This window comes from Pieris napi, chromosome 23 (assembly GCF_905475465.1).
Source record: "Pieris napi chromosome 23, ilPieNapi1.2, whole genome shotgun sequence".
Classification (NCBI taxonomy): domain Eukaryota; kingdom Metazoa; phylum Arthropoda; class Insecta; order Lepidoptera; family Pieridae; genus Pieris; species Pieris napi.
Genome location: NC_062256.1, coordinates 6,022,028 through 6,047,340, shown reverse-complemented (window position 1 = coordinate 6,047,340; position 25,313 = coordinate 6,022,028). Strand labels below are relative to the sequence as shown.

At 34.9% G+C, this 25,313-nt stretch overlaps 1 protein-coding gene across 7 annotated transcripts; it reads right to left on the bottom strand.

Moving 5' to 3' along the window:
* Positions 1–1,293: 1,293 nt before the first annotated feature.
* On the bottom strand, positions 1,294–24,212 carry LOC125061264 (proline-rich extensin-like protein EPR1). Of its 7 annotated transcripts, none has more exons than XM_047666600.1 (9): positions 24,068–24,212; positions 18,128–18,305; positions 14,748–14,879; positions 10,610–10,789; positions 9,392–9,651; positions 5,255–7,571; positions 3,759–3,965; positions 2,788–2,912; positions 1,294–2,293 (listed from the first exon to the last, which is right to left on the bottom strand). In XM_047666600.1, the coding sequence occupies exons 2-9, from the start codon at positions 18,231–18,233 to the stop codon at positions 1,616–1,618; spliced, it is 4,005 nt and encodes a 1,334-aa protein (XP_047522556.1). In that variant the 5' UTR covers positions 18,234–18,305; positions 24,068–24,212; the 3' UTR covers positions 1,294–1,615. The 7 variants fall into 7 exon arrangements, with proteins under 7 accessions (XP_047522556.1, XP_047522555.1, XP_047522557.1 ...); XM_047666599.1 differs by lacking the exon at positions 24,068–24,212 and adding an exon at positions 18,662–18,683; XM_047666601.1 differs by lacking the exons at positions 10,610–10,789; positions 24,068–24,212 and adding an exon at positions 18,662–18,682.
* Positions 24,213–25,313: the final 1,101 nt, after the last annotated feature.

The window sequence follows — 25,313 nt, the reverse complement described above, 5'->3', positions numbered from 1 at the left end:
GTCTCTATAGCAGTGTTTCCCAACGATCTTTGTGCCATTTCCTTTCTAAACTTCCTTAACTTATCTTAATACAAATAAAAATGTAATACTTTTTATTGCATTTTGGAGTCAGTCGATTTTTATAAGAAGTTTTAATAATTCATGGCCGGAAAGTAATATATTGAATTTATGATACTGTAGTAAGAGTCAGGAAAGTTGGCTTTGTTCAACTAAAACAGGGATACCTATAGCTATTTCTTTAATGTGATTAACATAATTTTTTTTCATTGACCTATCACAGATAACTTTATCACTTATTCACTCATTGTTTATTTCTGAAAAACATTATTTAATTTATTTTGACAGCTTCTAATGATTGACACAAATGTTGATTATATTCACACTGTCATGTGTCAAAGATAGTAGCTTTTGTTCCTATTCACAGAATGATAAAATAACAGTGTGGGCTCACAGTCCAGTGACCATTTTTATCCGTCGCGCACGTCCGGTTCAAACAAAACCTCACTTAATTATCACTAAAAACATCCGTTCCCTTGAAAAGTAATATTTTTAATTGATAAATATGTATATATCGAGAAGCGTTGCCTTAGTGGTGCGGCTCTCAACCCTGAGGTCATGCGTTCAAATCCGGGTCAAGTTTTATAAGTGCATAATTACCACTCCATCCATAAAGTACGTCACACGAATTTTAGGACTTTTGAACCCCTCCCCCCGTCCTTGTCTCAGGTTGTCACATTTTTATAACCCCCCCACCTGATGTGACGTCACACATTTTTAAAATTTATCTTTAAATCCTTACCATTCGAAATTCTCGTAAATTTGAGTGTCTCACTTGCATTACAACGCCGCTCTAGAAGTTAAATGACGTTGCATGAGAGATTATCGCATAGCGAGAATGCTAAATTATTAATAAATATAGATCAAGTTCGTAAATTTTTAAAATTTTTAATTCACATCCAAACATTGCGTTTTAGTATTTTAAATTTTAATATGTGACGTCACAAAAGTATTGACCCCCCCATGCCCCTTGTCACACGATGTCACACTTCGGTGATACCCTCCCTCCCCATTAACGTGTGACGTACTTTATGGATGGCCCCCTAGCTCGTATTATGAAGGTCTAAGAACTAAGTTAAGGCCCAAAAATCGAAGATCGTCAAAAATTTCTGATCATATTTGTCAGTAAAAGAAATTGATGCAATCTGAAGCCAAGTAGAGCGCCACTGAATAAAAACTTTTTGTTATATTTTTATTGTGACAGGTAAAAAAAAAAGGTTTAAATAAAACACGTTATAAAACATTTTTTTTATTAATTAGTAAAATTGTAAATAACGATAAATAATAATTTCAATTAACAAGGTAAAAAGCAGCATTTTAATAAATTAATTGAAGCTTTAGTGGGAATGTACGTATTGATAGGAACTGGCGGACGCACGTACTCAATGGCAAGCTTAACGTATACGTTACGTATTTAAAACGCGTTTACATTGTATTTTTTTTTATTATAGATTTTTTTATTGTCTGTATTTACTACACTTTTATAAAGCAAGTCCTATCTATACCAAAATTACATAGAAAACTCATTTTCAATATTAGGATTGTTAATTATACATCATTACTTTGTCCCAACAGATGTTACAGCTGTTTTAGTGCGTGTTACAGCAGTTGAAGAGTTCGCTGTTCTAGCAGTGGTACCCACTTTCTTCACCGTCGTTGTTGTAGTAGTTTTCGATATTCCGTTTGGAAGTTGCTTAACATCAGAGTCCACGTAAACTTCTTCCGACGCCTTTTGGCTCTTTTCATGAGCGTTAGCGTTGTGAACTCTTCTATCGACACTTTGTACAAATCCTTCCTTTTTAATCAGTTCACTGCTATGTTCTTCATTGGTAGAGGCACCCCGTTCTCCGCTGTCTGATACGCGGATAACGCCATTTTGAACTGGCATCACTTCACTATTCCCATATCGTTCATAGAAATTGTTTTCATCGACTTTCTCAATGGTATATGAACCACGCCTTTGGGTTTGTTCGGGTACCCATACGATGTCTTGGGTCAATTTCTCTTGAACGGGTTCGGGTGTTGCTGTGTTACTTCTGATCTCGTGAGATCTCACTTGAGTAACATGACTCCGGGCACCGTCTACTGTTTCTGTTACATTCCTTTCCAATTTGTTATAATTGACGTTAGTGGTATTTCTGACTTCATTAGGACGTGGCTCAATTGGTTTCAACTGTCCGAGTAATGGGGAATGTTTAATGCCAAATGTTATTTTTGTTGACTTGTCTAACTGAACCTGAAATTTAAAATTAAAAACTTTATTGAGGAAGAATGTGTAAAAATGACATAAAATTAGTTCTAATTTGTCGAATAATATTTAAATTAACAATTTTAAATTACAGCTCATTGCTTGGCTTGTTTTAATCTAGTGGACTGTACACCCATAGGTCGCTGGTTTAGATCCGGATCGAAGGACCAAAATGTAGGGTTCCTTTAAATAATAGATGATTTTATTTTAACTAATGAACCGCACAAAAATAGAATATATTAGAAATAATTAAATGTTATGTCGCTAAAAGAGTAACGCAGAGTTTCTTCTTTCGTTCTACGCCCTTTGAGAACTGGCAGTAAATGTAAATTTAGAAGCATTAACTAGATCTATATGAAAAAATGATATGTCGAAACTTGACCAGAAAGTTGTACAAGTATAACATTTATATTTTGTTCACCGATTGCATTCAAACAATTTTCCCAGTTAATTATCTTTGTAAAGCATAGTATTATAGTTACCTTTTCTGGTGAATATGTTCCTGGAGCTGGTACTTTTGCACGATCATCAAGGGGTATCTTGTGACGTCCGGCAAATGTGTACACAGGAGAATCCAGGACTGAAGGTACACGATATGTGTTGGGCGCTACAAAATATAATTAAATATAGTTTTATTGGTGTTGGGCATATACCGTGATTATTGATCTAAATTAAAATAATTTTGACATTTACAAATCTTTTGAAGATGTAGTTTCCGTAATCATTTTATGGTTTTTTTTCGCAAATACATTTACACTAATATTAAGTGTGATTTTCTTTAAAATAACAAAATCATTTAGGGGCATATTAATAAAATTATTAAGTTATTATAATCACGTTAAACTAAAAATATATAATTTGAGTTTATGAATCTTTATATCTTCTGTGCATATGTTTGTAATTAATCTCTTCCTAAAGGACTGGACCGATAACGATGAAATTCTATGCTGTGGAATATTCTGCTCCTCAGCATATTGCTGAGCCAGGGCCAATTACAGCCACAGCACACACGAATTACACACATGTAACGAACCGAATGGGAAAAGGGATTTTTTTTAAATATCTTATTTTATTTATTTTTTTGATTATTGTTATTTTGTGTATTTTTGTGTTTATGTGTGTGTTTTTTTTATTATTTTTTTTTTATGTAATAGGAGGTAAACGAGCAGGAGTCTTACCTGATGTTAAGTGATACCGCCGCCCACGGACACTCTCAATGCCGGAAGGCTCGCAAGTGTGTTGCCGGCCTTTCAAGAATTGGTACGCTCTTTTCTTGAAGGACCCTAAGTCGTATTGGTTCGGAAATATTTCAGTGGGTAGCTGGTATATGTGTTTTTGTTAGTATTAAATGTTATGTCTATATCTTAATTTTCTGTTTGTGTCAAGTGGATTCGACAATAGTTTACATTTACAATTAGAAGTTTTTTTGAATATATAAGAATTAAGTACTGACCTGGTGTTTCTGCATATTTGTCTGTCTGTATCTTAACTCCAAAGGTGTATTGCGGCGAATACGTCAAAACGAAATTGTAACTCTTTTCTGGGTCATAACTACCAGGAGCTGGAACCTTCAAACGCTCATCGATCGGCTCCTTATGTCTCCCAGATATCGTATACAATGGCGTCTTCACGGGCGTAGGGATGGTGTAACTATTGGGCGCTGAAAAAAAAAAAAAAACTATATTTTTATACTAGACCGTGAGCAGTGTTGGCCTAGTGGCTTCTTGACTCTCATCCCTGAGGTCGTAGGTTCGATATGTGCACCAATGTACTTTCTTTCTATGTGCGCATTTAACATTCGCTCGAACGGTGAAGGAAATCATCGTGAGGAAACCGACATGTCTTAGAGCCAAAAAGTCGGCGTGTTGACACAGGAGGCTGATCATCTACTTGCCTATTACATTGAAAAATGATCAAGAAACAGATTCAGAAATCTGAGGCCCAGACCTAATATGCATATGGAGTCTGAAAGAGAACAGTTGTGAGATTTGTGGTCGCAGCAGTGTTGCCTTTGTTAACTGCCACTGTTACGTCATTATAGTTCGACAGTAATCATATTGACACTCAATATGTAATTTTTTTGTGAATGGATCGAATCATGTGGAATAATATTATAGTCGATGCATTATGAAATGAGGCTTCAGATCATAAATTATATTTATCTGTCTGTCTCGCTCGCACTTACGGGTCTTATGGAGACACTACGGGTGTAGTGACGTGCGTAAGAATTGTAGAGGTGCATATCGATAACGGGATAGGTACGATCGATATGCTAAATTACGCACATTCCTACTGTCAGTCACATTTATTGCCAGACCCAGTTTAGAACTCAGTCGACTTAAGTTTGTATAACTACCAAAAACAATATCCTAAACTTACAAAATAATTGTCGTATTTTGATTTTTTTTTTTGGTTTATTTGGCAGTCAAAAATCATTTATTCATGTTACCCACACAATGTACACTTTTGAACGTCAAAAAGAAATATACATTAAATGCTTCTAATTTTACATTTACTGCTAGTTCTCAAATCGAAAGAACTGGCAATAAACTCTCCGCCACTCTTTTTAATCGCCAAGTTTTTGTGTTTTACACAACGTTTGTAAGTTTAAGTTAAGTTGTGAGTTTGTAAGGAGCTGCAACCATTACACCATGTTCCACATGACATCTTAAGTAATAAATAATAATAAAATAAAAACTAAAATTTGTCGTCTATCAGCAGGAGGAAATGGTGAAATAGGAGCAAGCACTTACATTCTCGTTGAAACAACGCTAATACATAGTCGAAATAATTAACATCACCGCATACACGAATTCAAGTACGACCACAAGTAGCACCCGTTCACGAGTATGACGCATGGACAGACATCGGCCCCCTCGCTATATTTTAGGGAGAGAGACAACCCGACGCATGGACGCGGATGTTAGATAAATGTAAAAAAAAACTCACCCGGGGTATCAGGGACTTTGAAGTTATCCGATTTTATCCTAAATGTGTACTGAGGTGAGCTGTGCATCAACACTTTATCAGCTTTGTCCGGGTTGTACGAATTAGGCGCAGGAACATTGTCGGTCTTCGGAGGTTTCGTTTTAATCCTAAATGAGTATCGAGGTGAATTGTCCAATATTTTATCAGCCTTTTCTGGACTGTACACGTTAGGGGCAGGAAAATCACTGGTCTTAGCATCTTTCCCTTTCGGGTATAATGAGTACATTGGCCTCTTCTCAAATATCACTTTGTTTGCAGTTTCAGGATTGTAGGCGTTAGGGGCGGGATTATTAACAAGCTTGCCATTTTCTATTTTTGGCCTAAACGTGTACGCTGGTCCCGCTTGATGTGTGATTTTATCTCCCTTTTCGTGGTTGTAACAATTAGGTGCCGGGGTATCCGGAATCTTCCCGTTCTCTGGTTTCTGACGGAAGGTAAAGGCTGGAGAATGTCCGTGAATCACGTGGTCCGCCTTTTCAGGGTTATAAGCGTTAGGAGATGGGTTATTTGAAGGTTTATCGGCTGGACCTTTCACTCCAAAGCTGTATTTTGGGGAATCGCTATGCTGATTTGGATCATAGGCAGTCGGTCCAGGAGTGTCAGATATTTTGTCTGGTTTACCTTTCCCTGCGATTGTAAACTTAGGCGTGTTATCTAATACATGAGGGTCATAAACGTTAGGGGCTGGTACATCAGATACTTTAGAATCAGGCCCTTTGCCAGACATAGTATATCTGGGTGAATTTAAGGGCAGGTGCGGATCATAAGCTGCCGGCCCAGGTGTCTCTGAAGGTTTGAATGTCAATCCTTTTCCTAACATAGTAAATTTAGGTGTACCATTTTGCAAATGTGGATCGTACGCATTGGGGCCTGGTACATCAGGGAATTTCCCATCAGGGCCTTTTCCAGACATTGTATATTTTGGAGTACTACTTGGTATCTGAGGGACATAGTGATTGGGTCCTGGCGTACACATAGGCTTGCCGTCGCGACCTTTTCCTCCTAAAGTGAATTTAGGTGAATCTTCTGGTAAATGTGGATTATAATTATTGGGTGCAGGTACATCTGATGATTTTTCAGATGGTCCCTTTCCTTGCATTGTAAACTTTGGCGATCCGTCTATAATCCTCGGGTCATACGCGTTTGGAGCTGGTGTATCAGACGGTTTTGGATCAAGGCCTCTTCCGTATAAGCTAAACTTGGTACTTCCATCAATTAAATGTGGATCGTATACATTAGGCGCAGGAGTATCGCTGGCTTTTTCGATTATATTCCTAAGGCGAAATGTATATGCCGGAGTACTTTCCTGAAGTAATTTATCGGCTTTATCAGGAGAATACGCGTTAGGAGCTGGCGAATCATCAATTTTTGAAGGAGGCGCTTTTCCAGCCATCGTAAACTTATGTGAACTATCCAACATATGAATTGATTTTTCAGGTGCATATACATTTGGTGCTGGTGTATCATTAATTTTTACAATCTCTTCCTTGGTGCGAAATGTATAAGAAGGTGATGACTCGTGTAACAATCTATCAGCTTTGTCCAAGTTATATACGTTTGGAGCGGGATTATTAGGGATTTTTTCTGATGGACCTTTTCCGCTAATCGTGAATTTAGGAGCACTATCTAAGGCATGAATAGATTTCTCCGGCGCATAGACATTTGGCGCCGGTGATTCACTTCTCACAACGTAGTGATCTTTGGTTCTGAAGGAATATGATGGAGTACTTTCGTGCAGTACTTTGTCTGCTTTCTCAGGCTTATAGCTATTCGGAGCTGGGGTTTGTTCAATTTTTGCAGAATAACCTTTGCCCGATAAGCTGAACTTAGGCGTACTATGAAGTACTTGAATGGACTTTTCTGGTGCGTACATATTTGGTGCTGGCGTCTGCTCTATCTTCTCTACAACTTCTTTAGAACGCATAGTGTATGCAGGTGATTTTTCATGCAACACCTTGTCTGCCTTTTGGGGATCGTATGAGTTGGGTGCTGGCGTCGTGTCATGTTTCTCCGCTAATCCCTTTCCAGCCAGGGTATACTTTGGTCCATTTTTAAGTGCATGAAGGGACTTTTCAGGTGAATAAATGTTTGGCGCGGGAGCGTCGCCAGTTTTAACCGTCACGGATTTCGTACGGAATGAGAAAGCCGGAGATTTCTCCCTTAAAAACCGCTCAGCTTTTTCTGGGTTATAAGCATTGGGTGCGGGTATTTGCTCGCGATGCTCACTCTTCATTCTACTCGAAAATGTATGTTTAGTTTCGATACGTTGGTACTCAACCTGAAATTCACAATTAACAATGTAACAAGTAAAATGGTCTGATTAAATTCATACTATTTAAAACTTTATTTTCCAAACAATTGTTTCTCCAGAAATAAAGCGTGCATCTATTTTCGAGTTAATCACGTGTGCATAAAATTACAAAATAATATACCTCTTATCTTCTGCCATTTTCCGTAAATCGTGAACAAATTAAAATCAATATAAATAAACATACTTCAATTTAATAATAATCTTAGCACTTAGCGAAAGTCTTCATTAGCTTGTTAGTAGCATGATAAGTTAGATGGTGATTTCTTCAGGCGCGGCGTAATAGGCCGACTGACCGGCGAATGGTGAATGACGAATGCCGAACGTATGCGCCGGAGCCCATGGCAAATTCACGCAGACCTGTTATTCGCACCCGTATTAGTATAATGATATTGTTAATTAAGCATGGATAAGTTAGACCATTACGTGTACTGATTCTAGCCGAAGATTCAGCGAGTAGGGTCGTATGACTCTTGTAAAAACGTATTAGATTTCAATTTTTTTTTTTTTATAGAATAGGGGACACGGGCAGGAGGCTCATCTGATGTTAAATGATACCGTCGCCCATGGACATTCTCAATGCCAGAGGGCAAGTGCGTTGGCGACGTTTTAAGAATTAGTACGCTCTTTACTCCAAGGACCCAAAGTCGAATTGGTTCGGAAATACTTCTGTGGGCAATACGCAAATGATTGCTGAATAATATAAACATACTATCCATTAAAATACGCATAAAAATTAGTTGTAGAATATATTTAATCCTCTTATAAAGTCTCTTCATTAAACTTTCAATCTCATTCTGTCAAATTATATTTACGCTATGATGAAAAGAGACAGATTTTTTGTCACAAAACTGTGCAGAATGTAAAATTAATAATTATTTAAATTTATTATTATTTATTTTTTTTAATTAATAATTATTAGCTATAATGTGTGAGATTATTTAGACTATAAATTATGACAACAATTAACTGTTCATATTATTATGATATTATGATATTATGATAATTACATGTCATTTGCTTGCCTATTTTTATATGGCTGATAGTGGGTTTTTTTATTAATCAATTTGAATGTTCCACTTTCTTTGCAAATAAACTGCTTATTATTATTACAAATGAGAGCCAGTTGTTACATACACGCAAAATAAAAATAAATTAATAATAAAAGGCAATTTTTTCCAAATCACCAATAGATTTAATAAGAATAAGGATTCGTTTAAAAACTCATGGATCTTAGCAAGATAATAATTAAATCTAAGTTATAAACAATTGAAGGTACGTTACGCGACTGGAAAATCGAATGAAAACATAGAAATAATCCACATCAAAAGAAATCTCTAAGGGAGCGTTCAAGTATTACGTATTTTTTCCTTTTGTAAAACGTTACGAAGCGGGGCGGGGATTAAATTACGCGCTATTATTAATATTTTTTTCGGCTTACACCACATAATAGTAACTAAATAGTCACTAGGTGGTCAAAAAACGTTTTAATATACTTGGGTACAGTACTGTACTTGGGTACTGAAAAAAGTTACGGCGAGTTACATGGGGGGGGGTCAATAATCTCCAAAAATTGCGTTACGTAATACTTGAACGCTCCCTAACGCAAATTATTATTATTATTATTTTTTAATAGATGAAAATGAAAGTGAAAATTAGAAGCACCTCTAACTCAAAGCAAAAATCCATAAGAAATTATCTATCTAAATAATTTCTTAATAAAATAATACACCCACAAACCCAAAAAATATAGTTAAATGAATATATAGAAAATACAAATAACTAACTACCTTTTCTGGGCAATAAACACCCGGGCCAGGCACAGATGCAGATGGCGGCTTAACTTCTCTCCTTGGAGCCATTGTATAAGCTGGTTGTCTCCTCGTCGTCGCAGTAGCCGCCTTGTCTGTTGTATAACTCCCAGGACCAGGCAAGGGCGTCTTCGACTCAACTGCTTTTCCTCTACCGGTGATGCTAAAGGCGGGCGCTGCCCGTTTGCTTCCCTCTCGAGCCTCACCGAGCACCGGCGGCATTGAATATATATTCGGAGCTGGAAACGCAAATAACCAAATATAAAAATCCATACAAAAGCTGCGTGTTTTTTTTTCTTAATTTATTTATTAAAACTTCGTTACATTACAAATAAAAACAAGAGATAAATGATTAAGGAGCCAACGGGCGGCCTTATTGCTAACAAGCGATCTCTTCCAGGCAACTCTAGTAAGGAAAAAAAAATCTAAATTCTAACAAATAAAAAATAGAATTACAAGTAACACTGAAAAATTATGGAACCAAACTTAATTAAAAAAATAACAAAACCAAACTAAAAGCTAATCCTATGGTTCACGAATCACAATTCAAAATCAAATACAAAAGAATAATTATGTTTTTTGTAATTTACAATTTGGAATTTTCAAAAAATACCATCTGATCGCAGCAAACAATCACTAACTTCTGTCTATATAAAAGAGTTGTGTAATAAAATAAGCCGATAATAAAATCATTATTAACAACTAGCCGCCCCCGCGAACATTGTCTCGCCTTAATATTTTTTATGAAAGTGGTTTTAAGGTTTTTCTGAGCAATTTTTCTCACCATAAAAACCTTCCTCAGGGTGTAAGGAATAAAAAACTCGAATTTGTTCAGCCGTTTTCGAGCTTTGCGCTTAGCAACATATTTTGCAATTCATATAGAATAAATTGTAAACATCAAAAAAAAATTGCAAAATAATCGTTCTTAGTTTCAAGGAACAATGCCAGTGCTATATCCGGAAGTAACCACGACCTTGTCAAGCAAATCTAGCCACAAATACCACGCTAATAATACGTCATAATCGTAGTGTTTACAACAAATAAAATGAACATCAAAACATGCAAAGAACAGTTTAAACATACGACAAACCAACCAAGTGCTAATGAGTGAACGAATACAAAAACAATTGACAACTAGTGAACGTTGCTAAGTGAATGAGAGTGAACTACTATTTGGCGAATGATGTAACCGGCCACCTGGTGTTTTACTGCCAGCTTGAGGCATACTGACGCGAAGGCCAATCGAAAACGCTGGTGCGTGGTCAAGCACCGCTTTCGCCGCCTTACTGGGCTCGTAATCGCATGGGGCTGGCGTAGGTGCCAACTTTGGTGGAGGCCATCTTCCATGTAATGAAGCCGCAGGGCCCAGTGACCTTCCTATTAGCACAAACACCTTATAACCCCTTATAACCTTATAATATATAATGGTTCAAAATATCATGAAACATATTTTATATAAAAACTAGCTGCCCCCGCTGACTTTGGTTTCTCCTTAATGTGATTTTACTTAGCCTACCTGTTTAGTACTTAGCATACCAACATGGATTAGTAATAGAGGGTTGAAAATTAAGGGTTGTATGTATTTTTATATGCTGTATCATAAAAAAAAAAAATTTTTTTGTCTAAAAACTAAAAAATTTTTTTAGGGTAAACACTCCTTATCACTTAGGGGTTTGAAAGATAGTAGCCAATTATCAGACATACTGAATATGTATAAAAAACTTCATAAGAATCAGTCGAGGCGCTTCGGAGGAGTATGGGAAAGACCATTGTGACACGAGAATTTTATATATTAGATATATGTAATCTAACTATCTATGAAGCATTAAATCAAGTCTTTCGTATGCAATATAATTCGTATACAAATCAAGAACTATCACCATTTCCGTTATAAAGATAATTTTAACCGACTTCTTTAAGAATCCCTCCCCCGTATGCACAATTGTTCCATGGTTCTCTTACGAACACGAATTATCTGCGCAATTCACCAATATAATATGCGGTTTTAGCTACAACGCAATTTATAAAGATGTACACTTTTTCCACCTTCCAAAGGGTGTGAGGAAATATTTTAAGAAGCGGGAAGAATTTAACTGTATTTAGCAGTAGTAACAATTTAGTTTTTTCTGTAATGTTTAATTTAAATTAATTAACTTTGTTTACTGTTTCATATATTTTATTTATTGTCTAAGTGTACTCTTTTATAATATGGATTGGTGTAGCTGTAATATTACTTATAAATAAGTAAAAACCCAAAGCTATATAAAATAAGGCGTGTATTTCTTAAATTTAGTTAAGATAACAATACCAAGAACCGAGAAAATCAATTTCCAAACATACCTATATTTTTATGACAGGGCTCTTTAAGCGCCAAGATAAACCTTTAAACACGGTAACACACAAACACTGATTATTTTTACTGAATAAAAACACAAGTTTGAAGCCTCGCGGACACTGTATGAATGTGGATCGAACTGAATCGAACACCTACGCAGCTGTTGACTCATGCGATCACCTTCAAGTATGAGGACTTATTTGGCATCGTATGCACAGGAAATCTGCTCATTCAATGTCAACAAAAGCTCAATGTTACTTCCATTCACAAAATTCGCAACACCAAACAACGCAAGTTTGGTGTATCTCTATATATATAAAATGTTCGTTCCCCTACTCCTCCGAAACGGCTCGACCGATTCTTTTGAAATTTTTTATGCATATTCAGAAAGTCTGAGAATTGGCTACTATCTATCTTTCAAACCCCTAAGTAATAAGGGGTGTCCACCGCAATTTTTTTTTTGTTTTTAATTTTTATGATACATCATACAAAAATACATACAACCCTTAATTTTCACCCCTCTACGATTAACCCCTATTTTTTATTATTGTAGATAGTTATTTTTGTTGAACTAAAAAGTTTAAGATGTTTGATAATCCTTTTGACATTCCAGTGACTAGAATCGAAACAATCAAGATATCGGCTTTAATCTACTATATAAAAATAAGTCGGGTTTTCCTTCCTGACGCTATAACTCCAGAACGCACGAACCGATTTCCACGGTTTTGCATTCGTTGGAAAGGTCAGGTTTCAAAATTCAGGAAAATTTCAATAGAAAAGCGGGATCACCAAACGAAATGTTACATAAAACGAAGTCATCTGGTGGCGAGGAGTAGGAGAAACGGAGTTCGCCGAGTTTGCTAGTTATTAATATACATGAATAGTATCTAAGGTTTAATAGCTTTATACAAACTATTAATTATGCCTATTGAATAGTTTAAAATATTTTTTGTTTGTTTGTTTAAGTGATAAAAAAACATACTTTATTTTTATAAATTTAATAAACTGACTACCTATTGTAATCTCTGCTATATTAACAATGTAATTTATTCGACTATTAAATAATTGTTCAATTACAACCACACTCAGCTACCAAATACATCGTATTTCATTTTAAAAATGTATACTTATATAACAAAAAAGTTCAATATGGAAACCACCCGTTACTTTTATGCTTTAGAATTGCATTTATATCCGGTTCCGTATGTAAAACGGAAATAAAGCACTGCAGATGTTTATGTAAATAAGACTGCAATGACCTACATAGGGCTACACGTAACTTATTAAAATAAAATTTTACGTAATTCTTTGAATCCAAATCATATAGGCCGTGTCCGTGACTTACATATTTACCTGATAAAATTACATACATACACTACAGCACGACGTACATTTAAAATAAAACCTATTAATAAAAATATAGTGTTTTATATATCATTGGTCGTAGTATATTAAATCTGTTCGAAGTCCTGGGGGACAGGAAAACTGTGCAAAGTTGCCGCCACACTATTGTAAACTTTTTTTCTGATTATTTATACAATACAAAAATAAAATAGTATTTAGGGACAAAACAAGACAGTTTTGCCACCACCACTAAGTGGAACCAGCTGCCCACTGAAGTATTTCTGAACCAATTCGACGTAGGGTCCTTCAAGAGGAGAGCCTACCAATTCTTAAAAGCTTGGCAACTTGCGAGCTTTCTGGCAATGTGAGTTTCCATGGGCGGCGTTATCACTTAACATCAGGTGAGCCTCCTGTCCGTATATAAAAAAAAATAGTTCGTTGGTGCACGGACCACCAAAGTTAAGAGGCAAACAAAGTTATTGTATCGGTTACAAATAAGTATTGTAACCATCAAAATATTGTGCAGACAATTTGTGTAGATAAATTCGATTATTTAATTGAACAAAATAGTTGACGTTATTGGATAATTGTTTCGTAGTAAATTGGTATCAAACAAACAATTAACAGAAGCATTATATGTATAGTGTTTGTATACTAAAACGCTTTGGCGTTGGACTAGGTTTTAAAATATTAACACCGCTTTTACTTTGTAACAGCGATGTTTTTAAGCAATTTCGATGTAGTTCTCTCAATATCCGTAGCGCTAATAGAATCGCGCCATACAAAACATGGGACTACAATAGCTATTTGAAATACAGAGTAACGACGCAGATTTGATAGTTCTGCGATAAAACTTAGCAACAATATGAGCAGCAAGCTTATACTGTAGCGATTCCAATTACTATTCTAATAAGTTTTTGTACGTCTATTTCCTAGATTTGTTTAATAATTTTATTCATATACGTAACCATGTACACTTATGAACGTCATTAAATTTACATTTACTACCAGTTCGTAAGTCAAGGGCGTAGAGCGGGCAAGAAGAACTGGCAAGAAACTCTCCGCCACTCTTTTTAATCGCCAAGTTTTGAGTCATACAAACTTTTTTACCTCGTAATTCCTAGCTTATGATGTCAGCTACAATATTAGTACATCAAAATTGTTTTTTGCGTAGATGACGTAATTAATATTGGATTCGAAAATTGTTGCTAATTAAAATACAAATCAAAATTCGGTATCCTTTAAGGGGTAAGATACACGTGACTTAGCTATGTCAAAAATGTATTAGATTTTGACATACTAAGGGTCTGTTTCACAATGTATGGATAAAGTACCAAATAGCTATGCAACACATAAATTATTAGGTAGATAAATTGTGCTATTTGACACTTCATCGGACTCATAACTTATGATGGACTTTATGTGACGAAAAGCGCTATCTGACAGTCGTGAAACGCAACAATAGTGTTTATCCTACCAATAAGTAATAAATAGCTAATTTCGAACTTATGTAGAACTTATCCGTACATTGTGAAACAGACCCTTAAAACTAATTAATAAAACAGGGATACTGTTTTATTAATTAGTTCTAAAACCTATTCGCTATAATACAAATTTTTACACGGCCTTATACTAACAATACCGAACATAACGTACCTTTTGAGGTCATCCCCTCAGTGTTGTATGAAGCGGGGCCCGGTCCTGTCTTTTCCTTCCCTGCGGGATCCAACTTTTGCCCGAATGTGAACGCTGGTGCACGGCTCTTACGAGATTCTTGTGGTGGCTTGCCTATGTAACGAAATTTCATATATATATTTCTAGCTTAGGGAGCGTTCAAGTATTACGAATTTTGGGGGGGCATTATTGTTAATATTATTTTCGACTTTCCAGTACTTTACACCACATAATGGTAACCTTTAGGTATAGTGTCACTGGGTGGTCATGAAACGTTTTACTATTGGGTACAGAAAAACGTTACGGCGCGTTAGATAGGGCGGGAGGGGTCGATAATCTCCAAAAAATTGTATAATAAGGGATCAAACGTGCCTACGGGACGCCCGAAAAGGGATACCCATTGTTAGTGGGTGCGTTGCCGGCCCTTGAGGGAGTACACTTACTCTAAATTACCTCCGAATGTAAAATCTAATAATACTTGATATGCGGAAGTCACACTTAACGCTCACTTAATCTCGCTGAGTCAGATCATATAATGGCAATGCAAAAACAAATGATAGATATACAGTATCGTAGTAGATACTGTATATCTATCATTTGTTTTTGCATTGCCATTATGTTTACGTTATGATAAAAGGTCACGTCAAAAGCTGCTTATACATACAACAGTAAACAAAAAAACCTACAAATACATACAAGTTGTTCCGTAGAATATTAACGCGTGTATTACCACGATATTAACTAGAATATAAAAAATAGAAACTTATTCGACGAAACCATCAATCAAGAATAAAAAAGGATAAACCTCTTTTAAGTGTTCGTAGGTGTTGACTGTTGTTCCTTCCATTTCCGGAACGATCTCCTTCAAACCAGATATAACATGCCCATATTTGACTGAGTGGTTTTTTAATTTAAACAAGCTGACTTTCTCGCATCTGTTTTATTATAATGCTTGTGAAAACAAGATGGAATTAAAATAGAATTCAATCTTGTTGGACGATAAAGATAGTTTTGTAGATTTACTTAACATTTCTTTGAATCGACAAAGTTTATATGAAAAATGGCTCAGGCGAATATTGGCAAATTTAAAAAAAAACCTGAAGCGTGTGTTTCATAATTAAAAATAGATAATTAAACGCCATTAAACAAAAAAACATATGTACTTACTTATAATTAACTATACGTAAATACCAATATTGCAATTTATCTTTAAATCTTTACACATACTCAAATAGCTCACTCAAATCACTTAATCATAACTTTAAATAAATTACTAACACTTTACACTATTCACAGACTCTTTCGTCATAATATTGTTTTTTTAATTGTAATCAAAATTAAAAACATATATGATACAAGTCTAAGATCAACAAAAGAATGACACTCATGACAGCTGTCATCCTTCGCGCGTTTGATTAATTGCGACGTCATATGTCAAAACGTTTTATTGTTTTTTAATTATGACTTACAAAAATGCTTTTTAAAAATGATTTTGATTTACTATTCTATGTAAAAAGTAATCCCTAACTATTTGTAAACGTTACTAAAACATTACTAATTACTTTGTAGTTTATACATATATAGGTCGAACAATCATTTTAAACTTACTAACCTTGTATAGTACGAAACATCACATCACTTCAATTCAATTTATTATGAATTATTTACATAAAACAAGACCACGAATACAGTTCGCCGAACATAATATTATGATGTCACCTTGTTTATGAACAAGGCCAATGTTAGCCGTGTAATCTCACACAGAAAGGTGATGTCAGCGTTCAATACTATATTTAGTATTGAAAGTTGACGAAATTATCGAATCATTCAAAGAGGATATTTTTAATCAGTATAAAGTTATGTTACCCAGCTACTTCCTAGCCCAGTTCTTCCTGTGGTAGGTTTAGGTGTATTATTCATTTGGGTTGTACGTAAATTGACTGTTTTATAATAATATTGTTGAAGTGGTCGTAACTTTCATGCCACACGATATCAATAAAGGGCTAGCGCGGACGGAAGCTTGTAAAGAACAATCTCTCCCAGCTTAGATTAAGCATAAATAATACTATACAAATATATGTCCATATCGAACCATTAAAACGAAAAAATACCTAACAAATGATTCCTTTGGAAAACAAAGGATTACAATCCGACGTATTTTATAACTAAACGCTCTGAGCACACATTGTGAATTTTAACACAGCTGTAGGTGTGAATTTATGCAGACGAAATGTCTGCATAGTCCTACTTCACAGGTAACGTTATAATATAAACATAATCTAGCTTCCTCGTATGAACAATAAAATGTTTGTTACAAAGTCAACATTGTTTGAAGTCTGCAAGGTTTCATAGCAATAGAATGCAATTTAACAAATAATTGGACTGCAATTTGGCTTAAAAACCTTATAGCTAAAATGTATTTATGATCGCATGTAATGAGAAATGTTATTGACCTGTAACGCTCCACGCTCCGTTCCAGAATGCATGGGGCATGGAGCCGTCTTAGCATTGTGAAGTTTATTGATTTGTCTTCTTATTATTTGTTGTGCCTTTAACCAAACCTAGCCTAAGGCATTCAGCCTTAGTGTCACGCCGACCGCACGCGCACCGTCGGCGCTGATGGTCGAGATATATAAACTTCTAGGAAGCGTTTTTGAATGACGCGTAGCTATCAGCGCGCACGGTGGTCAGCGCCGATGGCTGCGCGGCCGTACGCGTCGCGCATCGGCGCCGCGTAGCTGTCAGCTGACGATCGCTAGAGCGCCTCTGCTTTCAGTGAGCGTTGTAGTGTCGAACGGACGTTGTCAGCGTGTACAGACATGGCAAATCGCGAAGTGGATACAGGTCGAGTAAAGGCCGATTCATATAATATATCAGTGAAGCCACAGTTCCGTCAACGTGTCCGCTCAGGTCAGTATCAGTAATACAGTATTACGTCAGTCATTCAATTCACACATGTCAGTACTCAGTTTACGGAGCTTCAGTGAAAACGTGTCCGTCGTCAAGTAACGTGATTATGGCTCTGTTCAATACTACGGAGCTAGTAATGATAGCTGTTGCTAGACGAAGAAGAAGAAGAATCCGTCCGTGATTGCCGGTGTCGGCACTGACATTGAGAGCACTGTGTCGTCACTGACACTAACAAGTGGGGATGCGTTCATAGAGAATGTATGAAAGAATATTTCGCACTGAGTCGGAACTGTGCCTTCACTGATATATGTGAATGGGGCTTAAGGCGGTCAGTACGATACTAAAACGAACCACGCTGAGCGTCAGCGCTGACGAACTACGCGCTGATCTATGAGCGCTGACGGTGAGCGTGAGACTAAATTCAACCTAATATTTAGGAATATACGGCTTACCGATAAGTGATGGCAAAGACACAACGGCTGGACCGGGGCTGGCGGCTTCAGCTGCAATCGGACCACGTCGTTTTGTTGGTGTCCAGGGGTTCTGACGTATTCCCATCAGACTATCACAAGCAAAAACCCTCTTCGATAGAGATGTACGCGAAACGCCGTAACTTGATTGATGATATGCCTGTGAAATATTGAATACAAATTTTGATTCCGTTATAAATTATAAATTGAACACTAAAAAAGCAATAAATTTTGCTTTCCACATTCTTTAATTGTGCCTTAAAGTAGTTTTATCTCTGTAGATAGGACAAAGTGTGTGTATTGTACATAAATTATTAAATGAATAGTTGGATTATGAGATGTTTTTAATAGCTGGATCAACGGGATAATAGATCTTCTTTATAGTATAAATTAGTGGATCAATTTTACTAAACTCATCTAAAGATAAAACAGTAGTGAGAAAACCTAGGGCTGTAGCAATACTTAATAATAATAATAATAAATCGCAAAAAGTGAATATTTTTGATAACGAATTACCGATTTTGCCGAACTGATTGTAGATTTTGTTCTTTTCATGATTGAGGCTTTTGATTCTTTACCGCATAAATAATTAACAATCACGATTGTATAACATCTCAAAATATCCAAAAGAATTATTTTATTTGATGACAGTTGATCATAAAATGACAGATTTTATCAATGTCAGAAACGATTTTTTGTTATATGCTGAATTCAACGAGTTTATATAAAAAATAACAGTTTAACCTACATCTAAGTTTAAAGTAAGTCCTGCACGTGATAGTACTAGTGCTAAGTTTTTACTATGAACCTTTAGGTGGGAAATCTTAATTTTTGATTAAGGACTAGCCTTGTTTCTAAGAGCTTAATATCTGGTGAAGTACGTATTCGCTGGTATTTTCACACATTTGTTCCTTACACTTATCTTTTAAAGTGCAAAGGTTTTTTTTTTTAAAGACAATTCACACCAATTGACCTAGTCCCATGCTAAGCTGGTGAAGCTTGTGTTATGGGTACTAGGCAACGGATATACATATATATTATAGATAGATAGACATATAAATACATTTTTAAACACCCAAGACCTAAGCACAACACCAAATGCTCATCACATCGATGTTCGTCTCAGCCGGGGATCGAACCCGGGACCCATGGATTCGCAGTCAGGGGTACTAACCACTAGACCAATGAGTCTTTGATGAGAATTTGGTTGATATGTTTGTAACGAATAATCTGAAGCGATTTAAAAACTCTTTCACAATAAGAACCCTAAATTATATGTAACATTGGCTATAGTCTCAAAATATTTAGAAAAGTGCCCATCTGAGTCCGCCCCGAAGTCGAACCGCTAGTTTAGATTACTATATCCAGGCATCTTAGTTTAGCATTCTACAAGAAAACAGGTTTCATCAAGAATCTAGAATTAGAAAGCTGTATTTTTCTTGTCAATACTATGTTGATACTCTATAAAGAGTATATGTTTATATTAGAATATATTAAATCTGTGGCAATAAAAGGATTATATATATCTAACCTTTTGTTAGTAGCCGATAACTGCTGGCACGATATAGCTATCTTTTATAACATATAATATAGAATATAGCGAATAAGTATCGCAATAGAGCGAGGAAATGCTGCCAGCGTTAAAGGGACTTCTTAATTTTGTTGTAATTTTAATTTTATAAATTTTTAATTATGTTTATTATTACTATGTATATAGTTTAAGATAATTGTAAATACTTTATATTATATGAATATAGCTTTATATATTATTCTATATTGTCATTGAATATTTAAAAAGTAAAACATTTGAAAATTGTTTTTTTTTATTTCGAGTCTATTAAAGTTTAACTAAAATGTAATAAATTAATTCTAACACATTTGAACTTCTTAATTAACAAAAATAAAGGAAATACAATATTTTCTTGTTCATTTATACTTTGTTATCTATCGAATTCGGGAGACATATTTCGTTGACAACTTTGATGACTAATTGTAATCAATCAACAAACGATAAACACGACATCTACTAAAACAATACCAATAAAATTGGATTTAAATGCATATCATAAAGATTATTATCTAGATCGATTGCACCATACTTCCAAGTATGTTTGCTACTATTAATATGACCTTGCAAGGGCGGCTTCAAGGATAAAGCATAGGATTAATGACCCCCTGAGACCAGTACGACGAAACTAGGGTTTCGTAGTAATGATTAAATGGATAAAAATATAATACCCATGAATTTAAAAGGTTTTAAGTTAAATTAAATTTTCTATATGATAGATTTCTGAACCGCGCTTGCGGACTAGGTTGAAAAAACTCTATTATAAAAACTATTTATTCCACTATATAGAACCACTAAAATATTACGAACCGATTAGACACAGAGTCCTTCAAGAAAAGAGCGTTTGAGCTTCTTAAAAGACCGGCAACACATTTGCGAATCTTCTGGCAAAGTGACTGATAAATGATTTATTTTCTTTAAGTAGGTTTGTACAAACACTTTTACACGTGAAGCATTTTTTTTTAAACTAGATGAGTTCGACGTTTCCTATCTGACTACTCTGAGAAGAAACGCCGAAACAAACTCAGAGGTCACAGTCTCTTTTTAAAGTCCAGACATAATCTTGGTCAGATCATGTGAAGACCATGTAGATTGCAGTCTGAAATGGTCTTTTGAGGAAAGAACCACACAAATTGAGTGGACCTGTCAAGTCAGTGCACGCATTTGCCAGTAATCGTGCAGAACTGAACACGTATCACCTAATATCAGATGAAGCTCTTGCCCTCTCCTGTTACATAAAAAAAATCAAGCAAATTCTTTCGATACAGCAACTACGTATCATTTGAAGCAATTAGAATTACAATTCTCAACCCACATTTGATTCCTTTTAGCGACTTCATACGCCCACTACATCTAGTTATGTGACGGAACTGATTTATTATTCTTTGTTTAGATCAGGGTTATAATTGACTCAATAATACAAGTTCTAGATGCGATTTAATATAGTTAACGTAATTTCATATGACTTATTGAAGCTTGAAGTACAATTTTTCTAACAACATTAAATAATTTAGGAAATGATAGTGCTCGCTCAACGATGTATCACGCAATACAGCGAGGAAATGCTGCTAACATTAAAGGTACACTGTTACAAGGCTAATCTTATTTAATTTGTTTTAATTTTTCATTTATCAAATTTTAATTAATATGGAGATTAAGCAGTAATGGACTAGTTTTTGAGCAGTGTTGGACTAGTGGCTTCAGCGTTCGACTCTCACCGTAGGTTCGTTCCCCGGCTATACACCAACGAAGTTTCTGTCTACATATCGCTCGTACGGTGAAAAAAAACGCCAAAAAGTCGATGGCGTGTCGACACAGACTTACTATTATAAAAAAAAACAAAAGATGAAGTAATAGATACAAAAGTCTGAGTCTGATTTTATTTATTTTTCTAATTTTTACTGTTTAATTTTGTATTTAATTCCAGTCCAAGATCCATCTATAGAAGAACAAAATACCTGTGTGACTCCGAATTAATATAAAATTTCACCCGTAGAACTCAAAAGGAATTAGCATTATTTTTATTATAATATTTAATTCTTTTTCTACAATAAAGTTCACAAAAGAGAGTGCGACTTTACATGAATTACAATCTAGCATATACAATAATTATGGCTATATTATGTCGACTTAATTTTCTACAATACTAGTGAATAGCTTACACTAAGGTAATGTTCATTAACAGTCTGTTCTATAATGCTTTCACACTATGTTCGTGTGTCTGAGATACCGCACTTGCACTTATAGTCACTTTAGGTTTAGAATTTAAAAAATTTAATTAATTACAATTTTTATAATTTTTATTGATTGGCGCGGCTACATTGTAGTTAATTACGACGCATAACAAAGTTTGAAATATGAAGTTTATGGCTTTACAAATCTAGAGCGAAGAAACGAATGGCCCAAATAGGATTTTATTCATTTTTCACGACAGTGACTCGTACGACCTGGTACTAAACCGTTTTTCATGTGACGAAATTGTTCTTTTTCGTATTGTGACGTCATTTTTGCAGGTAAATGTATTATTATAGTATGTTTTGTTCGAAGGACTAAACAACATATGTATACCCGAACAATACGTATACTCGAATAATGATAATCTGTTTCGTGATTAATTTCTAATAGGCAAATAGGTAGGTATAAAAGTTATAACAACTTTTTTTTCTCTGTTTGTTGCCTTTTTTCGTTTCGTTTTTTCTATTAATTGTATTTTTCTTTATAGTTTATAAAGAATTTAAAATTTGTACTGTGTTGTACTGTGTTGTACCCTTCGGGCACCAAGGTTAATCCCCTTAGTGTTTTTCTGTACTTTTAGTTTATAATAAGTAATAATAAATAAAAAAAGGTGATCAGCCTGTACCTGTATACGCCCTGGACAGTTTGGATCTAAGGTTATTTGTTCGGTTTTATTTACTTTACTTGGTTTACATTGATTATCAAATACGAGTGAAAACTCGGTAAAATGGAACGACAAAGAGCATTTTATCAGCCAAAAATGGATTGTCTTCGTAGGGTTTGGTTATTGAGATGCAGATAGGAGATCGATCGACTGTCACGGTCTGATCTCAGATTGTTTTCAATCTGATATTGTGGATTGTTAAATTTTTATTGAATGTATATTTTCAATCGTTAGTAAAACTTTTATTTTTAAGAATGTGGTCACAAATGAATACAGCTCCAACTAGATATATGAGTATATGTATCAATTAAGAGTTAATTCACGATAACCTGCAAAGTTATAAATAAAGCGTCATTGCTTGGACGTGACCTCAGCGATAAATATTGCATTTTAAAGGTCATTTTGATTGGACTCCAACCATCACTAAAATAACTGCAGTGGCTCATATATACCGTCTGTGTTGGATTTTACAATATTGGTGTATCGTTGTAATAAAATAAAGTGCTTTAAGCGCTGGATTGCTTGTTTGGGTTATAGGTCAAATGAGGCAATGTTAAGCTTTATGGAAAAATATTGACATCTAGCGCTTTTTTGGATGCTTTAGCGCACTGGTCAATTGGTCATGCTTATTTTCAAGTTAGATGAGTATCGCATGGTTTGAAGATAGATTTATCACGCCCATAGGTCTTAGATCGATTCCTAGAGAGCCAATCACAATGAATGTGTAATTACGTATACAATTATAAGCTTATGCAAATGTCTTTGATCAAATGTACGCTTTAATCCACAGATTATACAAGGTTTTAAGTCAATCTATATGTTTTGGATTTTTTGCGTCGTACTTGCAAAACATTTTATCCATATTCGGCTAACAAGTTTAAAGTGGCGTAAACGAAAAGGAATGTTTGGCAACGAAGAGAAACGATTAAGTCTTAGGTTTAGATTTTTCTTTATAAAGCCTATTTAAGAAACAAGATTTATTCGACCATTTAATTTTATTAAGTAAATAAACCATAGACTACTTATTAGGTGTATCTATGATGTGTAAGCCATAGACATTCTGTAATAGGTGAAATAAAAAATCTATTTGAAGAAATAGATCACCTTTATCTCTCATAATAAAGTAAATACTTCTTGGACACCAAATTACTAGTCATAATACAACGGACATGCGAAAATCCTTATTAATTGTCCTATATTCTGTAAAAATGCAAAAAAAAATTGTTCACAACCATTTAATACTAACTATAAAATAAAAAATAATATAAGAACTTTGCCATTTGTCATATTTACTGACTCGCGTTTTTGTTGATTCTTATTAAAATAATAAACGTTTTAGTAATCTAGTGCTTAAATGGTCATAACACTAAAAAGTGTAATAAAAGTATTTATATATTAAATATTCCCGTTTGTAAGCCAAAAGCGTGTTAATAAAATCATCTTTAATAACACTTACCGTACTGATGAATGAAACAATTGATTATTATTAAATAAACAAAATTATAGTTAATTTCGATCAGCCAAGGCTGTCGTCGTAATATCACAAAACACGCCCGAACGTCGCGTTGTACTGCGGTCGAATTATACTTTCATAGTGTATGCCGAATGCCGATGTCGCGTGGGTGCTCTTCCCGCCAAAACCGGTCGCCTTGGTTACATGACGCGTACAAATAAATGTCGTCATCGCTATTAATCGGAAGATTTGCTAAGATTTAGAGGTGAACACAGATTAATATTAATCAAAGGTAAGATCCATGTCGTATGTCAAAATGTCTGTCTATTTTATGAATTGTACTTTTTTTCTTTTTCTTTTTTTATGGCTCTGGCGTCGTCGTAGCGGGTAGGCGCAAGTTGAATATCGAGTCCTCACAAAATAACCAATTAAAAATAGAAATAAGTGAGAATACACAATAAAAAGTAAATATCAAACTGAACCAGGAGAAGATATACCACAGGCAAACGTATCTGCCTCATTATTAGTGTAAAAAATAGAACATTTTCACGTTTTAATTTGTGTTATTGCAACGGTGACTTTTCGTTTCGACTAAAACAATTGAAAGTGCGTGTGAAAAAAATCTAGTGCAAGTGACTTGGAACAAAGATCAGTCAATTTTTGTTGATATTACTACAAAAAGAAGAAAAAACTACGACTTTGTAACAGTGATGTTAAACGGGTATACGTGACTTGAGGCGACCTAATATTACATTAGTCACTCCTTGTAAACGTCACTCAAGAAAGAAACTGTTCAAGTAATTCGTCCTCTTCGTCATACAGTCTCTCGGCGTCGCAGATAAGCTGTGTTCCTGAATCGAACATTTGTATCGGCCCGAGTTCAAACCTAAACACGGAATATTGAAACTTCAATTAATTTCGATTTTTTGTTTTTATAATTTTATTTGAAGATATCGAATCTATTTTTAACGGATAGAATATAAAAGGAAAAAAAATTCTGTAAAAAAAAAAAAAAAAAAAATTAGAAACAACATTTCAAAGTATGGACAAAAAAGAAATGGAATACCTTATAGAATCGATACACCAAAAGCTGTGCGAAAAGTTGGAAGATCAGACGAGAATTATAACAGAAAGTGTAACAAAGTCCGTCGTAAGCAGTATAAATGTGAAGTTAGCAGAATTAACTGAAGAAAACAAGAAACTTAAATCGGAGATCGTCGTTCTAAAAGACAAAGTAAAATTCCTTGAA

Excerpts from the sequence above, each read along its gene's own strand:
- LOC125061264 (XM_047666600.1), bottom strand. The coding sequence starts at position 18,233 with ATGGGAATACGTCAGAACCCCTGGACACCAACAAAACGACGTGGTCCG. Across the intron at positions 7,572-9,391 it reads GTGTTTATTGCCCAGAAAAG|GTTGAGTACCAACGTATCGA; the intron begins GTAGTTAGTTAT and ends TGTGAATTTCAG. Across the intron at positions 2,913-3,758 it reads CAAATATGCAGAAACACCAG|CGCCCAACACATATCGTGTA; the intron begins GTCAGTACTTAA and ends TATATTTTGTAG.